This window comes from Dermochelys coriacea, chromosome 2 (assembly GCF_009764565.3).
Source record: "Dermochelys coriacea isolate rDerCor1 chromosome 2, rDerCor1.pri.v4, whole genome shotgun sequence".
Lineage (NCBI taxonomy): Eukaryota > Metazoa > Chordata > Testudines > Dermochelyidae > Dermochelys > Dermochelys coriacea.
This window is the reverse complement of record NC_050069.1, coordinates 1712973-1733061: the sequence shown is the minus strand read 5'-3', so window position 1 is coordinate 1733061 and position 20089 is coordinate 1712973. Positions and strand designations below refer to the sequence as shown.

At 61.7% G+C, this 20089-nt stretch overlaps 1 protein-coding gene across 1 annotated transcript in view; it reads left to right on the top strand.

Moving 5' to 3' along the window:
* Window positions 1-777: 777 nt before the first annotated feature.
* The window catches only part of OPLAH (5-oxoprolinase, ATP-hydrolysing), a 35284-nt gene continuing 15972 nt past the window's right edge, over window positions 778-20089 (top strand). Inside the window, exons 1-15 of the mRNA XM_038393430.2 lie at window positions 778-1106; window positions 2057-2248; window positions 5661-5775; window positions 6071-6194; window positions 6549-6744; window positions 7347-7512; window positions 7778-7916; window positions 9367-9434; window positions 9515-9783; window positions 10377-10489; window positions 11564-11734; window positions 12192-12329; window positions 16885-17023; window positions 17565-17677; window positions 18026-18177. Coding sequence (XP_038249358.1) covers window positions 933-1106; window positions 2057-2248; window positions 5661-5775; window positions 6071-6194; window positions 6549-6744; window positions 7347-7512; window positions 7778-7916; window positions 9367-9434; window positions 9515-9783; window positions 10377-10489; window positions 11564-11734; window positions 12192-12329; window positions 16885-17023; window positions 17565-17677; window positions 18026-18177 — 2269 coding nt within the window. The 5' untranslated portion in view covers window positions 778-932. The remainder of the gene's footprint in view (window positions 1107-2056; window positions 2249-5660; window positions 5776-6070; window positions 6195-6548; window positions 6745-7346; window positions 7513-7777; window positions 7917-9366; window positions 9435-9514; window positions 9784-10376; window positions 10490-11563; window positions 11735-12191; window positions 12330-16884; window positions 17024-17564; window positions 17678-18025; window positions 18178-20089) is intronic.

Below are 20089 nucleotides of genomic sequence, written 5' to 3'. Positions count from 1 at the left end.
CCCGCCCCCAGGTAACAATACAGCATGCAGGGGAAACTGAGGCACACACAAGCCTCAAAATGATCACCAAAAAAATCCCACTTCATCGCACATCCCCAGCCATCCCTCCCTCTCCAATACACCCCCACCCCAATCACCAGTGCTCCATTTCCACCCACTGCCTCAACGTCCCTCCAAACCCCTCCGCTCCCGCCCCATTCCCCCTCCCAAACACGGGATCACCGCCGGCCCCATTGGCACACGGGCTGCACGGGCTCAGACAGACTCCTGCAGCGCAGTGCACCCACCGGGCCGCTCCCGCAGCCGCCCTGGCTCCGGGTAACCTGCTCCGGGCGCCGGCTGGCCGCAGGCAGGGGCCCCGGGCTGGGGCCAGGCGAGTCCCCTGCGCTCGGCGCTGTACTCGCGAATCGGTCGCGCAGCGGAGCGGAGCCCAGCCCGTGCGGGCAGCGCCGGGCGAGGGGCGGATTCTGGCCGGGACGCAGCGCCCCCTCGCGGCGTGGGGCGTCTCTCCAGGCCGGGCGGAGAAGCTCGCGTGGGCTGGAGCCTGCAGCGGGGCTCGGCAGCCGCAGCGGTTGAAGCGCAGACAAGCCCCAGGGAGAGCCCCGCGAGCTCCCGGGTCCGCCGTTGGGCGCAGCGCAGCCGCCCCCGCCCCCGCCCCGCCCCCGCCGGTTCCCCCCTTCCAGCCCCGCCCCCTGGGCTCCCCGGCCAGCCCCACAGGAGCCCAGCCCTCGGCCCAGCGCCGCGGCTCTCCGGTGCCAGGCGGCGCAGGGGGCGGAGCAGGGGGCGGGGAGCGGCGCGGGGCCGGGCTAAACTGGGGACCGGGAGCCGGACCGGACAGCTCACCCCAGGGCTCGTGCAGTGCCCCGCGGCTCCCCGGAGCTCCCTGACCCCTGCCCGGCCCCCTGGCTCCGGGGCTCCCCAGGGACCCAGCCATGGCCGTGCCAAGCCCCAGCAAGTTCCAGTTCGCCATCGACCGCGGTGGCACCTTCACCGACATCTTTGCCCGCTGCCCTGGGGGGCGCGTCCGCGTGATGAAGCTGCTGTCCGAGGACCCGGCCAACTACCGCGATGCGCCCACGGAAGGCATCCGCCGCATCCTGCAGGAGGTGAGGGGCCGGGCACGGGGCGGCTGGCAGTGCCGGGGGGAGCCGTTCACAGCCCTGGGATGGTCTTGGCTAGGAGCGGGCACTGACCCCAGGGGCTCCGGAGATAGTGCTGCCAGCCTCTGGCTGGAGCCGAGGTGCCCAGCTCCCTGGCCGGCAGCTGCATGCGCTGGCCCAGGTGCCGGGGGCCATGGTGGGGCGCAGACGCTGCGCTGGAGCACCCCAGTGGGCCTGTTCACGCCCCGCGTCCCTTTGGCTCCTTCTCCCCCCCGTCCCCCCCCCCCAGGCCCCGGTCAGCCCAGCGCACCGCCCAGGCTGGGAAAGCACCTCAGCGGATCGGAGCGGGCGCCGTCTGACCAGCATCCTGCCCCCGGCTGCAGCCAAATTGGCCCCAATAGCCCGAAGCAGCCTCTCGCCCTGTCTGTCTCTTGCACGTCCCGCTGCCAGGATCGCAGCAGCAGCCAGGTAGCCCGCATCCTGCCTGTGGCTCTGGCCCCGCAGTGGGACGGGGTGGCCCTTTCTCCCTGGCCCAGCTAGGTTTGGCGCAGGAATGGGGCGCGCTGTGTGATATCCTGACGGGGGTGCTCTCCTGACAGATCTGTCATGGTGGGGGCCCAGCACCCCCTGTTCTCCCTAAGGGAGTGCTGCCAGGCCTGGGTTTGCCTGAGGGAAGGGAGACCTTGGTCGTGTTGGTTCATGGCTCATGAAGGGCCGCCAAGGTTAGAGCCCTGGGCTGGGAAGCCAGGCTCCTGGGGTGTTTCCAGCTCTTCCACTGGCTCACTGGATCACCTTGAACCAGTTCCTGCCCTCTGAGCCTCAGTTTCCCCATCAACACTCTGGGGGCAGTGACTCCCCTCTCCTGGTCTCATGGGCATGAGATGATCTGAGCTCCATGGAGGGGTGTTGCAGGCTGTGGGAGGAGACTGCCCCATAGTGACAGGAGCTTCCCCCAGGAATGCGGCACTACCTTTCCCTGCAACCACCCCCTGGACACATCGCAGATAGAGTGGATCCGCATGGGGACCACGGTGGCCACCAATGCCCTGCTGGAGCGCAAGGGGGAGCGGATCGCCCTGCTGATCACCAAGGGCTTCCGGGATCTCCTGCACATTGGCAACCAGGCTCGGCCCAGAATCTTTGACCTGGTGAGTCCCCAGCCCTGCCTCCTGTCTGTGTGCCTCTTCCAGGCCAGGCTACTACTGCTGCCATGGCTTCGTATGGCCTTGGGTGCCAAGTGTGGCCAGGGCAAGGAGCTCCTGGGTCCAGGAGCATCTGGAATCTGGGCAGGATTCTCCTGCATGCTCCGTCTCTGAGTAAACCAGCCCCCCACTGCCCTCAGGGCCCCTTTCCCACATGCCAGGGGCAGCCGGGCAGGGCGGGGTGTGTGCTGCACCTGGCGATTGGCTGGCACAGTTTGAGCGCACTCTGAGTTGTTCCAGCCGGTGGCGGGGCACTCTCGTGAATCCAGCACGTGAGGCCCTGGGGGAGTCGCCCTTCGGGAGGGCCCTGTCCACTGACCCAGACGATGTCCTTGGGAACCCAGCGCAAAGGGCCCATTGTTTGGAAGGAGCCTGGTCTGGATTCCTCAGCTAATCTCTGGCTGCAGTACCCACCTCCCTTTCTCTGCACTTGGCTGGCTGTGGGGCCACGTGGCAGCTGCGGCTGCTCCATCCCTCCCCACAGACCCTCCCAACTCTTGCAGTCAGTGGCTCTCCCCTGAGGCTCCCCCTGCTCTTTGTACATGGCCTGGGTTGAGCCTTTAATCCCTGGGTTTCTCCTGCAGAGCCCCCCCCGCCCACGGCCCCAGGGACAGGAGCTGCCTCTCCACAAAACCCTTTGATCTCTGAGCTCCACAGATCGCGCCTGGAGAGCCCTCCAAGTGTCTCTGGCTGGGTGCTGACTGGCGGCTGCCTGGAGGCATCTGGCTGGCCACGCACCACAGGGGTGACCCCAGAGAGCCCCAGTCCAGGCGCCTCGGTCACTGAGCACGCAGGGGTGGGGGGGGCAGGGCGGCTGTGTGCTGGCTGTCGGCTCTGGTGTCTGTTCTAGACGGGAGGGTCTAGTGGGACTTGGAATAAGCCACTGACTTCCTCCTGATGTGGCTCCCTTTGGGTGCGTCCACACAGCAAACACACCCAGGGCAGCAAGTCTTGGTGCTGGTCAGCTGACTCTGGCCCCTGGGCTCCCCACACAGGGTAGACGTTTGGCCTTGGGCTGAAGGCTAGGAATCGAGACGCCCGCCCCCCTCTTCTGGGTCTCAGGGCCTGGCTCCAGCCCAAGCGGGAACGTCGGCTCCGTAGTGCGGGCCGGAGGCAGCTGCCCCAGATCCTGAGACGGTGCCAAGGGTGTTTTGCTGTGTAGATGAACCTTTAGCCTCTCTGGGGCCAGAGGGGTTAAACCAGGGGTGGGCAAACTTTTTGGCCTGAGGGCCACATCGGGTTCCTGAACTTGTATGGAGGGCCGGTTAGGGGAGGCTCCTGCCCCCTATCCAACCCCCCCCCGCTTTTCACCCCCTGATGGCTCCCCTGGGACTCTTGCCCCATACAACCCCCGCATTCCCTGTCCCCTGATGCCCAACCCCCCGGGACCCCTGCCCCATCCACCCCTCCCTGTCCCCTGACTGCCCCCGGACCCCCTGCCCCTTACTGCCCCTGCAGCCCCATTCAACCCCCCATCTCCTTCCTCACTGCCTCCCCCTGGGACCCCTGCCCCCATTCAACCCCCCTGTTCCCCGCCCTCTGACCGCCCCGGCCCCTATCCACACCCCTGCCCCCTGCCCACCACTCCGAACTCCCCTGCTCTCTATCCAATCCCCCGCTCTCTGCCCCCTTACCGCACTGCACAGAGCACCATGACAGGCAGCCGCGCCACCCGTCTGGAGCTAGCCACGCACCGGGCAGCACAGAGACCAGCTCAGGCAGCCAGGCCACGCAGCACAATGTTCTGGGTCAGGCTGGGCTCTGCAGCTGCGCTGCCCCAGGAGCTCGCTCCCCCCCGCCCAGAGCATTGCGCCGGCGGCCCAGTGAGCTGAGGCTGCGGGGAGGGGGAACAACGGGGGAGGGGCGGGGGTAGCTTCCCAGAACAGGAGCTCAGAGGCCGGGCAGGAGGGTGTCACAGAGTCCCCGGGCGATGCTCTGGAGCTGCTCCCTGCGAAGCCAGGCAGGGCTCTGGGGAGTCTCCTCTCTGGGAGCAGCCTGTCTGCAGGACACACAGCTCCCCCGGCTCCCCCCTTCCTGGGGCTGACCTCGGAGCATCCAGCATCCTCTGCCCCTCCGTGCGCTTCCCACAGCGAGTCCACCCAGGCGGGGTCCTGGGGGGGGGCCAGAGGGTCCTGCCCCCCAACTCCACAGTCAGACGTGACTCTCAGCCAGCCAGGAAAACAGAGCTTTATTAGACGACAGGAACATGGTCTAACACAGAGCTTGGAGGTGCAGAGACCAGGACCCCTCAGCTGGGTCCATTTTAGGGGGCAGTGAGCCAGACAACCAACGTCTGCACTTCACTCCTCGTCCCCAGCCAGCCCCAAACTGAAACTCTCCCCAGCCCCCTCCCCCCCTCCTCTGGGCTTTGTCCCTTTCCCGGGCCAGGAGGTCACCGGATTCCTTTGTTCTCCAACCCTTTAGCTCTCACCTTGCAGGGGGGAAGGACCCAGGCCACCAGTTGCCAGAAAACGGGGTGTCGGCCATTCTCTGTGTCCAGACCCCTGCACACACCTGCCCTCTAGGGCTCTGCAACGACCATACACCCTTATCCCACCCCCTAGACACTTAAGAACTGCATAGGGGAAACTGAGGCATCCCCACACTATTCAGAGGAAACATTAAGAACAGTCCCACTTCCTCACAGAGGGTCCCGTGGGCTGGGCTGTAGTTTGCCCACCCATGTGTGACAGTGCCCCAGGACGCTGTGTTGGGAGAGCGATCAGAGCCCCGGAGCCCTGCGCAGCCGTTCCTGTGGGGCCCTGACTGACTGCAGCAAGGAACCGGAGCTGGGGCGGGGGGGCAGGAGTCGCCTCCAGGACCACCTGGAAGAGGGGAGGAAATGAGGCTACTGAGGCTGAAGCGGGGGCCTCACACACCAGGGGCTGGGCTGAGTCAGAGGGTCCTGGCAGGAGCAGGGCCTGGGGCGGGCGGGTGGTGGGCAGGGAACCCACTCCAGTGGGCAGGAGTTGTGGGGAGCTGGGGCAGTGCAGAGACCTGGGCCAGTGGGGTGCGGCAGGACGTGGCAGGCGGGTCTGTAGAGGCAGCAGCCTCACACCGGGAGCGGGGACCCCAATTCACCCCCCCCAACCCCCCAGGGAAGCGCTTGGAGGGTGCGGGGTGGCAGCAGGGGACCAGCACGATGGGGTGAACTGCCGCAAGACGGGGGAGGATGAGCCCCCAGCCCCCCAGCCACTTCGCCCTGTTGGTCACCTGGGAGTGGGCGGGACGAGAGCCAATCCCTGGGTCTGCCCCAGACCATGCAGGGGGCGCGTGTGACTGGCCCTGCCCTAGGGCTGGTCTCCACACTCCAGCCCCCCAGGCTGGCAGTGACCAGACCCCTCTGTCGGGTCCCCAGGCGGTGGCAGTGCCTGAGGTGCTGTATGAGGAGGTGGTCGAGGTGGACGAGCGGCTGATCCTGCACCACGCCAGCTGCCAGCTCCCCGGGGCCGACCCCGGCCAGGTGCTCCCAGGTTGGTGTTTGGAGCTGGGCGGAGGGGGGAAGTCAGGGCCGGCTGGACCCGCCTCGGTGCATACCCAGGGCAGCGCCATGGAGGGGGTTCAGCCTTGTCCCTTTGGTTTCTCCCCAATTTCCCCTCCCCTCCTCCCCGCTCCCTGTCCTCAGCCAGTCCCCTCCCCACATTGCCCTGCTCTCTGTCCCTCTGCCCCATAGCCTCTGCGGGGGAGGGTGGGCGTGGGGGGGAAGCAGGATTGGGGATGCGGTTTGCAGGCGTGGGCCCCTCTACCGTGGCTCCATCCCCTCCCCAGGCGTGACGGGGGATTCGCTGGTGGTGCAGCGCCCCGTGGACCTGGCTGCGCTGCGGAGAGACCTGCAGCGGCTGCTGGCGCAGGGGATCCGGAGTCTGGCCGTGGTGCTCCTGCACTCCTATGCGTGAGTTCCTCTGGGTGGGTGCTGGGCCCCACCCCACTCGCAGTGCTCGGAGCCAGTTGGGGCTGGAGCCTGCACCTCCAAAACCAAGGCTGGGCTAGGCGTGTGCCTGGGGAACAGGTCAGCCTTGTGCCACCCCCACGCTATGCACTGCACCTGGCTTGGTGCCCCACCAGCGCCCCTGCTCAGCTGCTAGCATGGCCCTGCCCCAGGGGGCTGGGGAGCTCTCCCATCTGGCTTTGGGTGGGGGTGCCTTGCTCTGGGGAAACTGGTGCCCTGCTGATTGCTATATGGCTGGGGCAGCCCCGGCCCCACGGCTCTCCCCAGGCCCCTGACTCTACTCTTTCTCCCTGGCAGCTGGCCAGCCCATGAGCAGCAAGTGGGGGCACTGGCCCAGGAGCTGGGCTTTCAGCACGTGTCTCTGTCATCCTCGGTGATGCCCATGGTGCGGGTGGTGCCACGAGGGTATACCACCTGTGCCGATGCCTACCTGACCCCCTGCATTCGCCGCTACCTCGATGGCTTTTGCGCCAGCTTCACCCAGCAACTCCAGGTGAGCGTGGCGGCACATCGCCTCCAGGGGCCTGCCATGCCCTGATTGCCCCAGCAGCTGGGCGGGCGTTGCCCTGAACAGCCCCCTGGCACTGCCCTACCGACCCAGGCAGACATGGCTCTTCTCGCCTCCCCACACAGCCACCACCACTCCTCCACATGGACTCATCTGCTCCCCTCTTCTGCGCCTGGTCCATGTCCCCGTGCCAGGGCCCTCTCCCTGCCTGGGGCACATCCCAGAGCCCCTCACCTGGCTCCAGCCTCTGTCCCAGGGCCCGTCCCGGTTCTGCTGGCCTTGTGAACCCACCCTGGTCCTCAGAGTAGCAGCCGTGTTAGTCTGTATTCGCAAAAAGAAAAGGAGTACCGGTGGCACCTTAGAGGCTAACAAATTTATTAGAGCATAAACTTTCGTGAGCTACAGCTCACTTCATCGGATGCATTTGGTGGAAAAAACAGAGGAGAGATTTATATACACACACCCTGGTCCTGTCTGTCACCTGGCTGGGGACCCCGGTTCCTGATCTGCCTCCTGCCCTGGTCCGTGCAGGGCCTCTCATCCCACCTGGCTCCAGGCTCACCTGTTCTCTCTGGCTCCCTCGGCAGGACACTCGGGTGCTCTTCATGCGCTCCGACGGGGGCCTGACCCCCATGGGGCAGTTCAGTGGCTCCCGGGCCATCCTGTCTGGCCCCGCTGGCGGCGTTGTGGGCTACGCGATCACCACCTACAGCCAGGAGGACGGGCAGCCTGTGATCGGCTTCGACATGGGAGGTGGGTGCTGCCTACCGGGGGGCCTCTCCCTGTGACTGGGGGGGTCTGAGTTCCTTTGCACATGGCAGGGGGACCCTGGCTCCCCCAGACGGACTCTCCCAGGGCAGGAGAGGCCCGGTGCTGGGAGGGCGGGCGGGGAAGCTGGGATGTTGCCCTGCCCCGGGCAGGCTGCAGGCCCTGGGGATGGAGCCGGCTGCATGGAGCCAGCTCCGAGCCAGGCCCTGGCTGGGGCCTGGGGCAAGTGGCTGAGCTGTGACTCCCGCAGGCACCTCGACGGATGTCAGCCGCTACGCCGGCGAGTACGAGCACGTCTTCGAGGCGACCACGGCTGGGATCAGCATCCAGGCCCCCCAGCTGGACATCAACACCGTGGCGGCCGGTGGCGGCTCCATGCTCTTCTTCCGGTGGGTGCCTGCCTGCGGCCCTGCCTCGCTCAGCCCCTTCCCTGGCCTGCCGCTCCTGGGGAGCCTTCCCCCAGCGGCGGGGTTCAGGGACCCCGGCTGGCTCAGGGGGGGCTCGAACAGCCCGTCCTGCTGCTGTAGCGCCCTGAGTCATCTTACAAAGGGGGTGAGCCTCCCACATCCCTCAGTGACACCCACTCCAGGCCTAGCAACCCCAGACCTGCTTGTGGGCCAGGAGAGGGCCCCCGAGTGCGGGGTTGGGGCTGGGACCCGAAAGGCGAGGGCACTGTGGGGCTGGCTCTGGGGGTGCTTCGCCGGCTGCTCAAGGGACTGGATGGGCCGTTCTTGTTCCAAGCGCTCTGACGTTCCTGGCCCGAGGGGCAGTGCTTTGTCTGAGCTTCAGCATCCGGCCCCTGGACCTTGGCCATTCCTGGCTCGCAGCAGAGCCGGCCTGGTTCCAGCCCTATCCCGGCTCTTTCTCCCCTCCCCACACTGGGGTGTAACGTTGCACCCCACCAGCTAAGCAGTGTCAGGGCAGCTCTGAGACCTACACACGCTCGGCTACTGCTGGGAGCAGTGCTGCACCCCATTGCCCCTCAACAGGGGGCACTCTCCCCTGTGTCAACGCTTACCCCAATGCCCCACTAGGGGCGTGTGCTGCCGGGTGGGGGCTCAGTGGGGGGTGCTCCCCCCCGGTCAGTCCCCGATGCCCCAGCCTGGCGCTAGGGGCATGTGCTGCCGGGTGGGGGCTCAGTGGGGGGTGCTCCCCCCTGGTCAGTTTCCAATGCCCCAGCCAGGCACTAGGGGCGTGTGCTGCTGGGTGGGGGCTCAGTGGGGGGCGCTCTCCCCCGGGGTCTGTCCCCGATGCCCCAGCCTGGCGCTAGAGGCGTATGCTGCTGGGTGGGGGCTCAGTGGGGGGCGCTCCCCCCCGGGTCTGTCCCCAATGCCCCAGCCTGGCGCTAGAGGCGTGTGCTGCTGGGTGGGGGCTCAGTGTGGGGCGCTCTCCCCCGGGTCTGTCCCCGATGCCCCAGCCTGGCGCTAGAGGCGTGTGCTGCTGGGTGGGGGCTCAGTGGGGGGCGCTCTTCCCCGGGTCTGTCCCCGATGCCCCAGCCTGGTGCTAGGGGCGTATGCTGCTGGGTGGGGGCTCAGTGGGGGGCGCTCCCCCCCCGGGGTCTGTCCCTGATGCCCCAGCCTGGCGCTAGGGGCACGTAACGGGGCTCCTGACCCTTTGTGTTCATTGGAGATCTCCTGGTACTTCCTGGGGCTGGCGCGTGACCCGCACTGTCCCTGCCTGGGTCCGATCTAGGTCACTCTTTTCCTACCTGCCTCTTGCCCATGTGCCCTCAGCTGGGCACTTCCTGCCCCGAACTGCAGGGCGATGCCGCTGCATGGGGCTCCCTTGCCTGCCCCGGGGCCCTGCTGAAGTAACGCCTCCCCCTTCTCTCCCCACTAGGTCCGGGCTGTTTGTGGTTGGTCCCGAGTCCGCGGGGGCCCATCCTGGCCCCGCCTGCTACAGGAAGGGTGAGGCCAGGGTTCCGCTGTGCCGGGGCGTGTCTGGGTGGGCTGGCGAACGGCAGCGACTGACCCCCTTGTCCTTGCAGGGGGGCCCCTGACAGTGACTGATGCCAACCTTTGCCTGGGCCATCTGCTGCCCCATTACTTCCCCCACATCTTTGGGCCGGGTGAGGACCAGCCGCTCTCGCGGGATGCTGCCCTGCAGGGCTTCCAGGAGCTCGCTGCCCGCGTGAACGCCTTCCTGGCCCGCCAGACGCCGAGCCCCCACCCCTCTCTCACTGTGGAGGAGGTGGCCATGGGCTTCATCCAGGTGGCCAACGAGGCCATGTGCCGGTCCATCCGCTCCCTGACCCAGGTAGGGGCAGGGCAGTGCTGCAGCCCATCAGCCCCACGACGGTGACATCTGCCCCCTCGTCTCCCCAGAGCCGGCAGGGCATCTCCCCCCACCCTGGGAAAATGCCCAGGAGTCCCCCACCCCTGCTCCCCTGCCTGCACTGGGAGCAGAGCCAGGGGCTTGCATGGACAGCTCCCAGCTCCTGGCTCTGCCGGGGCCCGCAGCGCTCCCCGGTGTTACGGCACTGCTGAGCCTAGGGGCCAGGCTGGTGATCTGGCCAAGTGCAGCCCCATCCTGCCTGCGGGAGAGAGAAGGGTTCCCCAGGACTTGTTCCTGGGGGTGGGGAAGGTTCCTGGGGCTCACTGTCAGTTCCCTAGCGGGGGGTGGGGGTGGTTCCTGGCTCTTGCCGGGAAGTGGGGGGCTCAGTTCCTGGCGGTGGAGGGGGGGTTGGTTCCCTGGGTCTCGTCGGGGGTGGGGAGCTCTGTTCCCGGGGGGGTTGGTTCCTGGGGTCTCGCCTGGGCAGGGGGGCTCTGTTTCCCGGGGGAGGGGTTGGATCCCTGAGTTGGGGCTCGGTTTCCTGTCCCTGTGGGTGACGCTTTCTCTGATTCTGGCAGGCGAGGGGCCACGATACGTCGCGCCACGTGCTGGCCTGCTTTGGGGGCGCAGGGGGGCAGCACGCCTGCGCCATTGCCCGTGCGCTGGGCATGAAGAGGGTGTTCATTCACAAGTACGTACCGCGGCATGGGGGAGGGAGTGGTTCCTGCCAGGGCCCAGAGCGGGCGGGGGAGCCTGACCCTTCCCAGGCCTGTGCCCCCCGGCTCCAGGGGTCTGCATGGGGAGGGAAGGTAGAGAGAGCCCCACAGGGCTCGGCGGGGGTGGGGATGCTAGCCCGGTGGCTCGCTGGGGTGCCCTGTGGATGAGTTGGGGGCTCTGCTCTATGCTATAGAGTGGGCTGCCTTGTTTTGGTAGGGTCGAAGTTTGTTGATTTTGGTGTCTCTGCAGCTGCATGTGTGTCAGAGGCTGGGGGAGCAGGCCCAGCCAGTGGGATGGGGGGCCCAGAAGGGGGCTGGAGGGAGCTGGGCCAGGCGCTGGGAGTGGGGGGATGGGGGGAGCTGGGCTGGGCTCTGGGAGTGGGGGGATGGTGGGAGCTGGGCTGGGCTCTGGGAGTGGGGGGACGGGGGAGCTGGGCTGGGCTCTGGGAGTGGGGGGCCGGGGGGAACGGGGCCAGGCACTGAGTAGGGGAACCTGGGGGGAATGGGGCCGGGCTCTGGGAGTGGGGGGACGGGGGGAACTGGGCCGGGCACTGAGCGGGGGAACCTGGGGGGAACGGGGCCGGGTGCTGGGAGTGGGGGGACGGGGGAAGCATGGCTGGGCTCTGGGAGTGGGGGAACCTGGGGGGAGCTGGGCCGGCGCTGGGAGTGGGGGGACGGGGGAAGCAGGGCTGGGCTCTGGGAGTGGGGGAACCTGGGGGGAGCTGGGCTGGCGCTGGGGGTGGGGGGACGGGGGAAGCAGGGCTGGGCTCTGGGAGTGGGGGGATGGGAGGAGCTGGGCTGGGCTCTGGGAGTCGGGGGACGGGGGGAACTGGGCTGGGCACTGAGCGGGGGAACCTGGGGGAACGGGGCCGGGCGCTGGGAGTGGGGGGACGGGGGGAGCCTGTGGTTCCTGCGTAGTTGGACCCGCGCCCTGGGACCGGCCAGGGGCCGCTCTGCCCGGCTCAGGGTGCCCCCGCTGCGTTGCCCTGAGGACCGAGCTGGTGCCCATAGGCTGGGTGGTGCCGCCCTGACGCTGGGTCTCCTTGCAGGCACAGCGGGATCCTGTCGGCCTACGGCCTGGCCCTGGCGGATGTGGTGCATGAGGCCCAGGAGCCCTGCTCCCTACGCTACGGGCCCCAGGCCTATGCTCGGCTGGACGAGCGCCTGGCGGCGCTGGAGACAGAGTGTGTGCAGGCTCTGCAGGCCCAGGGCTTCCCCAGGTACCTGCCCCACTGGCCCAGGCTGCCCGCTGGAGCTGGGGCTGGGGGTGCTGCAGGCCGGACTCCCCGAGGAGGCAGCACTGGGTAGTGCGGGGATCAGGAGAGGCTCCTCACCCTCAGCCCAGGGATTTGCATCAGCACCTCCCACTGCTTTCTCTGGGCGGGCAGGTGCGGGTTCCTGGGGGGGGGGGGGATGGGCTCTCGATTGGGGGGCAGGCTCTTGGGGGGTAGGCAGAAGGGCTCTCTAGCACTCAGCAGGTAGGCGGGCTTTCAGGGGGGCGGACGGGCTCTCTGGCAGGGGGTCGGTCTCTCAGGGGGGTGGGGGAGCTTTTGGGGGGGCAGATGGGCTCTTGCAGGTGTAGGGCGGGTGGGCTCTCTAACACGCAGCAGGTGGGTGGGCTCTCTGTCTAGAAACCGCTTCCCCCTCCACCGCAGCTAACCCCCCCTCCCCACCCAGGTCTCAGATCTGCACAGAGCCCTTCCTGCACCTGCGCTATGAGCGCACAGACTGTGCCCTCATGTGCTCGGCCAAGGGGCACCCGGCCACGTCCGATTCCTGCCGGGCTGGGGACTTCCGCGCCGCCTTCTCCAGCAGGTGGGTGTCCCTTGCCCCACGCAGGGGCCTGGGCCCTTCCTTACCCCTGGCAGCACTGGGGCTGGGGCTGCCATCCCTTCGGGCAGGGGCATGCCTAGGCACTGCGGGGAGGAGTTGCTTGTGCTTCTCCCAGAACGACGGACATGCACCATGGCACGACCCTGAGGGCCCAGGGGTTAATCATAGAATCATAGAATATCAGGGTTGGAAGGGACCTCAGGAGGTTCTAGTCCAACCCCCTGCTCAAAGCAGGACCAACCCCCAACTACATCATCCCAGCCAGGGCTTTGTCAAGCCTGACCTTAAAAACTTCTAAGGAAGGAGATTCCACCACCTCCCTAGGTAACGCATTCCAATGTGTCACCACCCTCCTAGTGAAATAGTGTTTCCTAATATCCAACCTAGACCTCCCCCACTGCAACTTGAGACCATTACTCCTTGTTCTGTCGTCTGCCACCACTGAGAACAGTCTAGATCCATCCTCTTTGGAACCCCCTTTCAGGTAGTTGAAAGCAACTATCAAATCCCCCCTCATTCTTCTCTTCCGCAGACTAAACAATCCCAGTTCCCTCAGCCTCTCCTCATAAGTCATGTGTTCCAGCCCCCTAATTATTTTTGTTGCCCTCCGCTGGACTCTTTCCAATTTTTTCACATCCTTCTTGTAGTGTGGGGCCCAAAACTGGACACAGTACTCCAGATGAGGCCTCACCAATGTCGAATAGAGGGGAATGATCACATCCCTCGATCTGCTGGCAATGCCCCATTAATGCAGCCCAAAAAGCCGTTAGCCTTCTTGGCAACAAGGACACACTGTTGTCTCATATCCAGCTTCTCGTCCACTGTAACCCCTCGGTCCTTTTCTGCAGAACTGCTGCCGAGCCATTCGGTCCCTAGTCTGTAGCGGTGCATGGGATTCTTCCGTCCTAAGTGCAGGACTCTGCACTTGTCCTTGTTGAACTTCATCAGATTTCTTTTGGCCCAATCCTCTAATTTGTCTAGGGCCCTCTATATCCTATCCCTACCCTCCAGTGTATCTACCTCTCCTCCCAGTTTAGTGTCATCTGCAAACTTGCTGAGGGTGCAATCCACACCATCCTCCAGATCATTAATGAAGATATTGAACAAAACCGGCCCCAGGACCGACCCTGGGGCACTCTGCTTGATATCGGCTGCCAACTAGACCTGGAGCCATTGATCACTACCCGTTGAGCCTGATGATCTAGCCAGCTTTCTATCCACCTTATAGACCATTCTTCCAGCCCATACTACTCTAACTTGCTGGCAAGAATATTGTGGGAGACCGTGTCAAAAGCTTTGCTAAAGTCAAGGGTGATGACGTCCACTGCATTCCCCCTCATCCACAGAGCCAGTTATCTCATCATAGAAGGCAATTAGATTAGTCAGGCATGACTTGCCCTTGGTGAATCCATGCTGACTGTTCCTGATCACCTTCCTCTCCTCTAAGTGCTTCAGAATTGATTCCTTGAGGACCTGCTCCATGATTTTTCCGGGGACTGAGGTGAGGCTGACTGGCCTGTAGTTTCCCCGGATCCTCCTTCCTCCCTTTTTTAAAGATGGGCACTACATTAGCCTTTTTCCAGTCATCTGGGACCTCCCCTGATCTCCATGAGTTTTCAAAGATAATGGCCAATGGATCTGCAATCACATAGAATCATAGAATCATAGAATATCAGGGTTGGAAGGGACCCCAGAAGGTCATCTAGTCCAACCCCCTGCTCAAAGCAGGACCAAGTCCCAGTTAAATCATCCTAGCCAGGGCTTTGTCAAGCCTGACCTTAAAAACCTCTAAGGAAGGAGATTCTACCACCTCCCTAGGTAACGCATTCCAGTGTTTCACCACCCTCTTAGTGAAAAAGTTTTTCCTAATATCCAATCTAAACCTCCCCCATTGCAACTTGAGACCATTACTCCTCGTTCTGTCATCTGCTACCATTGAGAACAGTCTAGAGCCATCCTCTTTGAAACCCCCTTTCAGGTAGTTGAAAGCAGCTATCAAATCCCCCCTCATTCTTCTCTTCTGCAGACTAAACAATCCCAGCTCCCTCAGCCTCTCCTCATAAGTCATGTGCTCTAGACCCCTAATCATTTTTGTTGCCCTTCGCTGTACTCTTTCCAATTTATCCACATCCTTCCTGTAGTGTGGGGCCCAAAACTGGACACAGTACTCCAGATGAGGCCTCACCAGTGTCGAATAGAGGGGAACGATCACGTCCCTCGATCTGCTCGCTATGCCCCTACTTATACAACCCAAAATGCCATTGGCCTTCTTGGCAACAAGGGCACACTGCTGACTCATATCCAGCTTCTCGTCCACTGTCACCCCTAGGTCCTTTTCCGCAGAACTGCTGCCGAGCCATTCGGTCCCTAGTCTGTAGCGGTGCATTGGATTCTTCCATCCTAAGTGCAGGACCCTGCTCTTATCCTTATTGAACCTCATTAGATTTCTTTTGGCCCAATCTTCCAATTTGTCTAGGTCCTTCTGTATCCTATCCCTCCCCTCCAGCGTATCTACCACTCCTCCCAGTTTAGTATCATCCGCAAATTTGCTGAGAGTGCAATCCACACCATCCTCCAGATCATTTATGAAGATATTGAACAAAACGGGTCCCAGGACCGACCCCTGGGGCACTCCACTTGACACCGGCTGCCAACTAGACATGGAGCCATTGATCACTACCCGTTGAGCCCGACAATCTAGCCAGCTTTCTACCCACCTTATAGTGCATTCATCCAGCCCATACTTCCTTAACTTGCTGACAAGAATGCTGTGGGAGACCGTGTCAAAAGCTTTGCTAAAGTCAAGAAACAATACATCCACTGCTTTCCCTTCATCCACAGAACCAGTAATCTCATCATAAAAGGCGATTAGATTAGTCAGGCATGACCTTCCCTTGGTGAATCCATGCTGACTGTTCCTGATCACTTTCCTCTCCTCTAAGTGCTTCAGGATTGATTCTTTGAGGACCTGCTCCATGATTTTTCCAGGGACTGAGGTGAGGCTGACCGGCCTGTAGTTCCCAGGATCCTCCTTCTTCCCTTTTTTAAAGATGGGCACTACATTAGCCTTTTTCCAGTCATCCGGGACTTCCCCCGTTCGCCACGAGTTTTCAAAGATAATGGCCAAGGGCTCTGCAATCACAGCCGCCAATTCCCTCAGCACTCTCGGATGCAATTCGTCCGGCCCCATGGACTTGTGCACGTCCAGCTTTTCTAAATAGTCCCTAACCACCTCTATCTCTACAGAGGGCTGGCCATCTCTTCCCCATTTTGTGATGCCCAGCACAGCAGTCTGGGAGCTGACCTTGTTAGTGAAAACAGAGGCAAAAAAAGCATTGAGTACATTAGCTTTTTCCACATCCTCTGTCACTAGCTTGCCTCCCTCATTCAGTAAGGGGCCCACACTTTCCTTGGCTTTCTTCTTGTTGCCAACATACCTGAAGAAACCCTTCTTGTTACTCTTGACAACATCCGCCAACTCCTTTAGCACTCTCGGATGCAGCGCATCCAGTCCCATGGCCTTGTGCTCGTCCAGCTTTTCTAAATAGTCCCAAACCACTTCTTTCTCCACAGAGGGCTGGTCACCTCCTCCCCAGGGTGCGCTGTCCAGTGCAGTCGTCTGGGAGCTGACCTTGTTCGTGAAAACAGAGGCAAAAAAAGCATTGAGTACATTAGCTTTTTCCACATCCTCTGTCACTAGGTTGCCTCCCTCATTCACTAAGGGGCCCACACTTTCCTTGACTTTCTTCTTGTTGCTAACATACCTGAAGAAACCCTTCCTGTTACTCTTATCATCTCTTGCTAGCTGCAACTCCAGGTGTGATTTGGCCTTCCTGATTTCACTCCTGCATGCCCGAGCAATATTTTTATACTCCTCCCTGGTCATTTGTCCAATCTTCCACTTCTTGTAAGATGCTTTTTTGTGTTTAAGATCAGCAAGGATTTCACTGTTAAGCCAAGCTGGTCGCCTGCCATATTTACTATTCTTTCTACACATCGGGATGGTTTGTTCCTGCAACCTCAATAAGGATTCTTTAAAATACAACCAGCTCTCCTGGGATGATTTAGTTGGGGATTGGTCTTGCTTTGAGCAGGGGGTTGGACTAGAACCTCCTGAGGTCCCTTCCAACCCTGATATTCTATGACTCCTTTCCCACTCATGTTATTCTCCCAGGGGATCCTGCCCATCAGTTCCCTGAGGGAGTCAAAGTCTGCTTTTCTGAAGTCCAGGGTCCATATTCTGCTGCTCTCCTTTCTTCCCTGTGTCAGGATCCTGAACTTGACCATCTCATGGTCACTGGGCAGTGGGTTAGTGGGCAGCAACTGCCCAGGGCTCGCTGGAGACTTGCCTTGTGTCTGCCAGGCCACTGCCCCTGCCCCACCTGTGGCCCAGAGGAGCCCTGCCTTGCCCCCAGAGCCCTCAGCTGCCCTGCAAGGGGTGCAGCGGGGTTTGTTCTCATCCCCATGCCAGGCTGGTGGGTGACTCTGCAGCCCCGGTGCAGCATGTGTCTGGGGTAACGTCTGCCTGGCCCTGCAGGTACCTGAAAGAGTTTGGCTTCACCATCCCTGGGCGCCCTGTGGTGGTGGATGATGTGCGGGTGCGAGGCACTGGCAGCACCGGGATTGGTCAGGACGAGCCAGTCGCGGCCAGCGGCAGACCCGCCCGTGTGGAGACGGTGAGACCCAGGGAGCAGCGCTCTCCCGCCCCGCCTTGAGCGCCCCTCACCCCTGGCACAGTGGAGAGGGGGTCGCTCCCTCCCTGCCTAGGGGCAGGTGGGCTCTGGGACGGGGCAGCACCTCTCCCAGGGCAATCCCACAATGCCCCTGCCAGTCAGTGATCTGCTGGTCCTTCCGCATGCCCTGCCTCGGAGCAGATCTCGGGGGCTCAGCTCTTCCCAGATAGGGTGTGGCACAATGGGCACCTCTCCTGCGCACCATAGGCCCGTGGGGCGCTGAGTGCAGGGAGGGCAGGCTGGCTGGGGCCCAGGCGTGGTCTGAGTGCGCTGAGCCGTGGTCTTTGGGTCCAGATGGCTCCTCTGGGGCAGGGCAGGATCAGTGCCTGGCCCATGGCCCCACAATCTGAACTGCTGAGACACTGGCTCTGGCTACGCCGGGGTGCAGGGGAGGGGATTCCCTGTTAAGTGATGCACAACAGGGCGGGGTTGGGGGAACCTGGGCCCTGGCACTCTCAGGGCATCCCATTTTCTCCCCGGCCAGGTGACCCGCAGCTATTTCACAGACGGTTACCTGGACACCTGCGTGTACCTGCTGGAGGATCTGTCCTGGGAGCACTCCATCCCCGGCCCCAGCATCATCATTGATAAGAACAGGTAGCAGGAGGGGTAGATGGAACCCGGGCACTTGAGTTCTATTCCCATCGCTGTGGGGGAGCCTGGGCCAATGGTGAAAGCAGGACGCTTGGCATCAGGGCACCTGGGTGCTGTGCCCGGTGTTGAGAGGGGAGAGCCAGGCTGGGCTGAGATGGGTGGTCAATGCTCCTGGGTGCTGTGCCCGGCCCAGCCTCTGACTTGCTCTGTGGCTGGGGAAGTCTCTGTCCCTCCTGCATGAGAGGCTCTGTAGGGCACTTCAGGGAGTTCTGGACGGTGGGTGATGATGGGAAATGCTGCCCTGGGGGACCCTCTCCAGGGCATGTGCAGTAACACAGCCTCATCCCTCAGCACCATCCTCATTGAGCCGGGCTGCATGGCCTCCATCACCCGCCGCGGGGACATCAGCATTGCCGTGGGCTCCGAGAAGCAGGTCCCCATCAGCACCCAGCTTGACACCATCCAGCTCTCCATCTTCTCCCACCGCTTCCTGGGCATTGCAGGTGAGGCTGCGGCACCAGGCCAGCACCCAGGCCTGTCTCTACGTGTGTCGTCCAGGTTCTTCTCTCATTCTTTTCTGAACCCTGTTATAATCTTGGCCTTCACAACATCCTCTGGCAAGGAGTTCCATAGGTTGACTGTGTGTTGTGTGAAGAAATACTTTCTTTGGTTTGTGTTAAACCTGCTGCCTGTTAATGGTTGGTTTAGAAACAAAAAATCCTGCATCTCGGCAGAGGGTTAGACTAGGTGGCCCTTGCAGTCCCTTCCAACCCTGTGGGTCTATGATTCTAGTTTCGTTGCGTGACCCCTGGTTCTTGCGTTATGTGAAGGGGTAAATGACACTTCCCTCTTCACATTTTCCACATCAGTCACGATTTTTAGACCTCTCTTATATCTTCCCTTAGTGGTCTCTTTTCTAAGATGAAAAGTCCCCGTCGTATTAATCTCTCCTCCTATGTACGTTTTCCAATTCTAATGTATCTTTTTTGAGATGGGGCGACCAGATCTGCAAACGGTATTCAAAGTGTGGGAGTACCATGGATTTATAGAGAGGCATTATGATATTTTCTGTCTTCGTATTTATCCCTTTCCCAATGATTCCCAACATGGTTCGCTTTTCTGACGGCTGCTGCACATTGAGTGAATCTTTTCAGAGAACTATCCACAGTGACTCCAAGATCTCTTTCCTGAAAGGTAACAGCTAATTTAGACCCCATCAATTTGTATGTAGAGTTGGGATGATGTTTTCCAATGTGCATTCGTTTGCATTTATCACCACTGAATTTCACCTGCCATTCTGTTACCCATGTTAGGGCTTCCCCTTGTCCTCCTCCCTTGGTTCTTGTCACCCAGACAGAAAGCAGAAGGCTAGAGTCCCACGTGCAGGCACTGTGATGGTTATTGGGGTTATCAAGCAAGCATAATCCACAGCTCTGTACACCAGCAGAGCTGTTCCCTGTCCCCCTCCTCTTTATTAACAGGGCAGTTATACCTGGCACCACCCTTTACAGTTTGTGGTCCTGTTCCATTTTGGAGGGTTGTGAGTCTGAGGGCTTCGGTACCACCTCTTTTATACCCGAGGGAAGGGTAGGGAGTGAGGCAAGGCTTTTCTTTGGCTTTTAGTGTTTCTTATGCCTCCCCCCCATCTCCCTTTGCCCCTCCTCACTGGTTCCTTGACCTTGGCTTGGGAGAGGAGTTGTACACCATACCCAGCCACAGTTTAAAAAACCCGGAATTCTATCTCAGCCTAAATACTGCATTACCATCACTAAGAGCCCACTCACCCACGTTTGTGAGATCCCTTTGTAACTGTAACGAGGCTGATCCTGGTGGGGCCCACCTAAGAGTGTCAGTTCAGGACAAATAGCTTCAAGCAGGGCAGTTACCGCCCCAGGCTGGGGTTTCTGTGCACACCAAGGCAAACCAAACCAAACCAAACCAGCCAGACAGAGAGGACTTTGGTTCTACCCCACTGGCTAACCACAAGTCACACAAGCAATTCCCTTGGAGCAGGGGACGGCAACCTGTAAGAAGTGGGGTGCCGAGTCTTCATTTATTCACTTTAATTGAAGGTTTCGCCTGCCAGGAATACATTTTAACGTTTTTTAGAAGGTGTCTCTCTATAGGTTTATATATTATATAACTAAACTATTGTCGTATGTAACATAAACAAGGTTTTCAAAATGTTTATGAAGCTTCATTTAAAATTAAATTAAAATGCTGATCTTACGCCACCGGCCCTCTCAGCCCGCTGCCAGCCTGGGGTTCTGTTCACCTAGGCTGGCAGCGGGCTGAGTGGGGCCTGGGCTGGGACCCCGGCTGGCAAGGGGCTGGCAGCCAGAACCCCAGACCGGCAGCGGGCTGAGCGGGGCCAGCGGCCAGGACCCCAGACTGGCAGTGCGCTGAGCGGCTCAG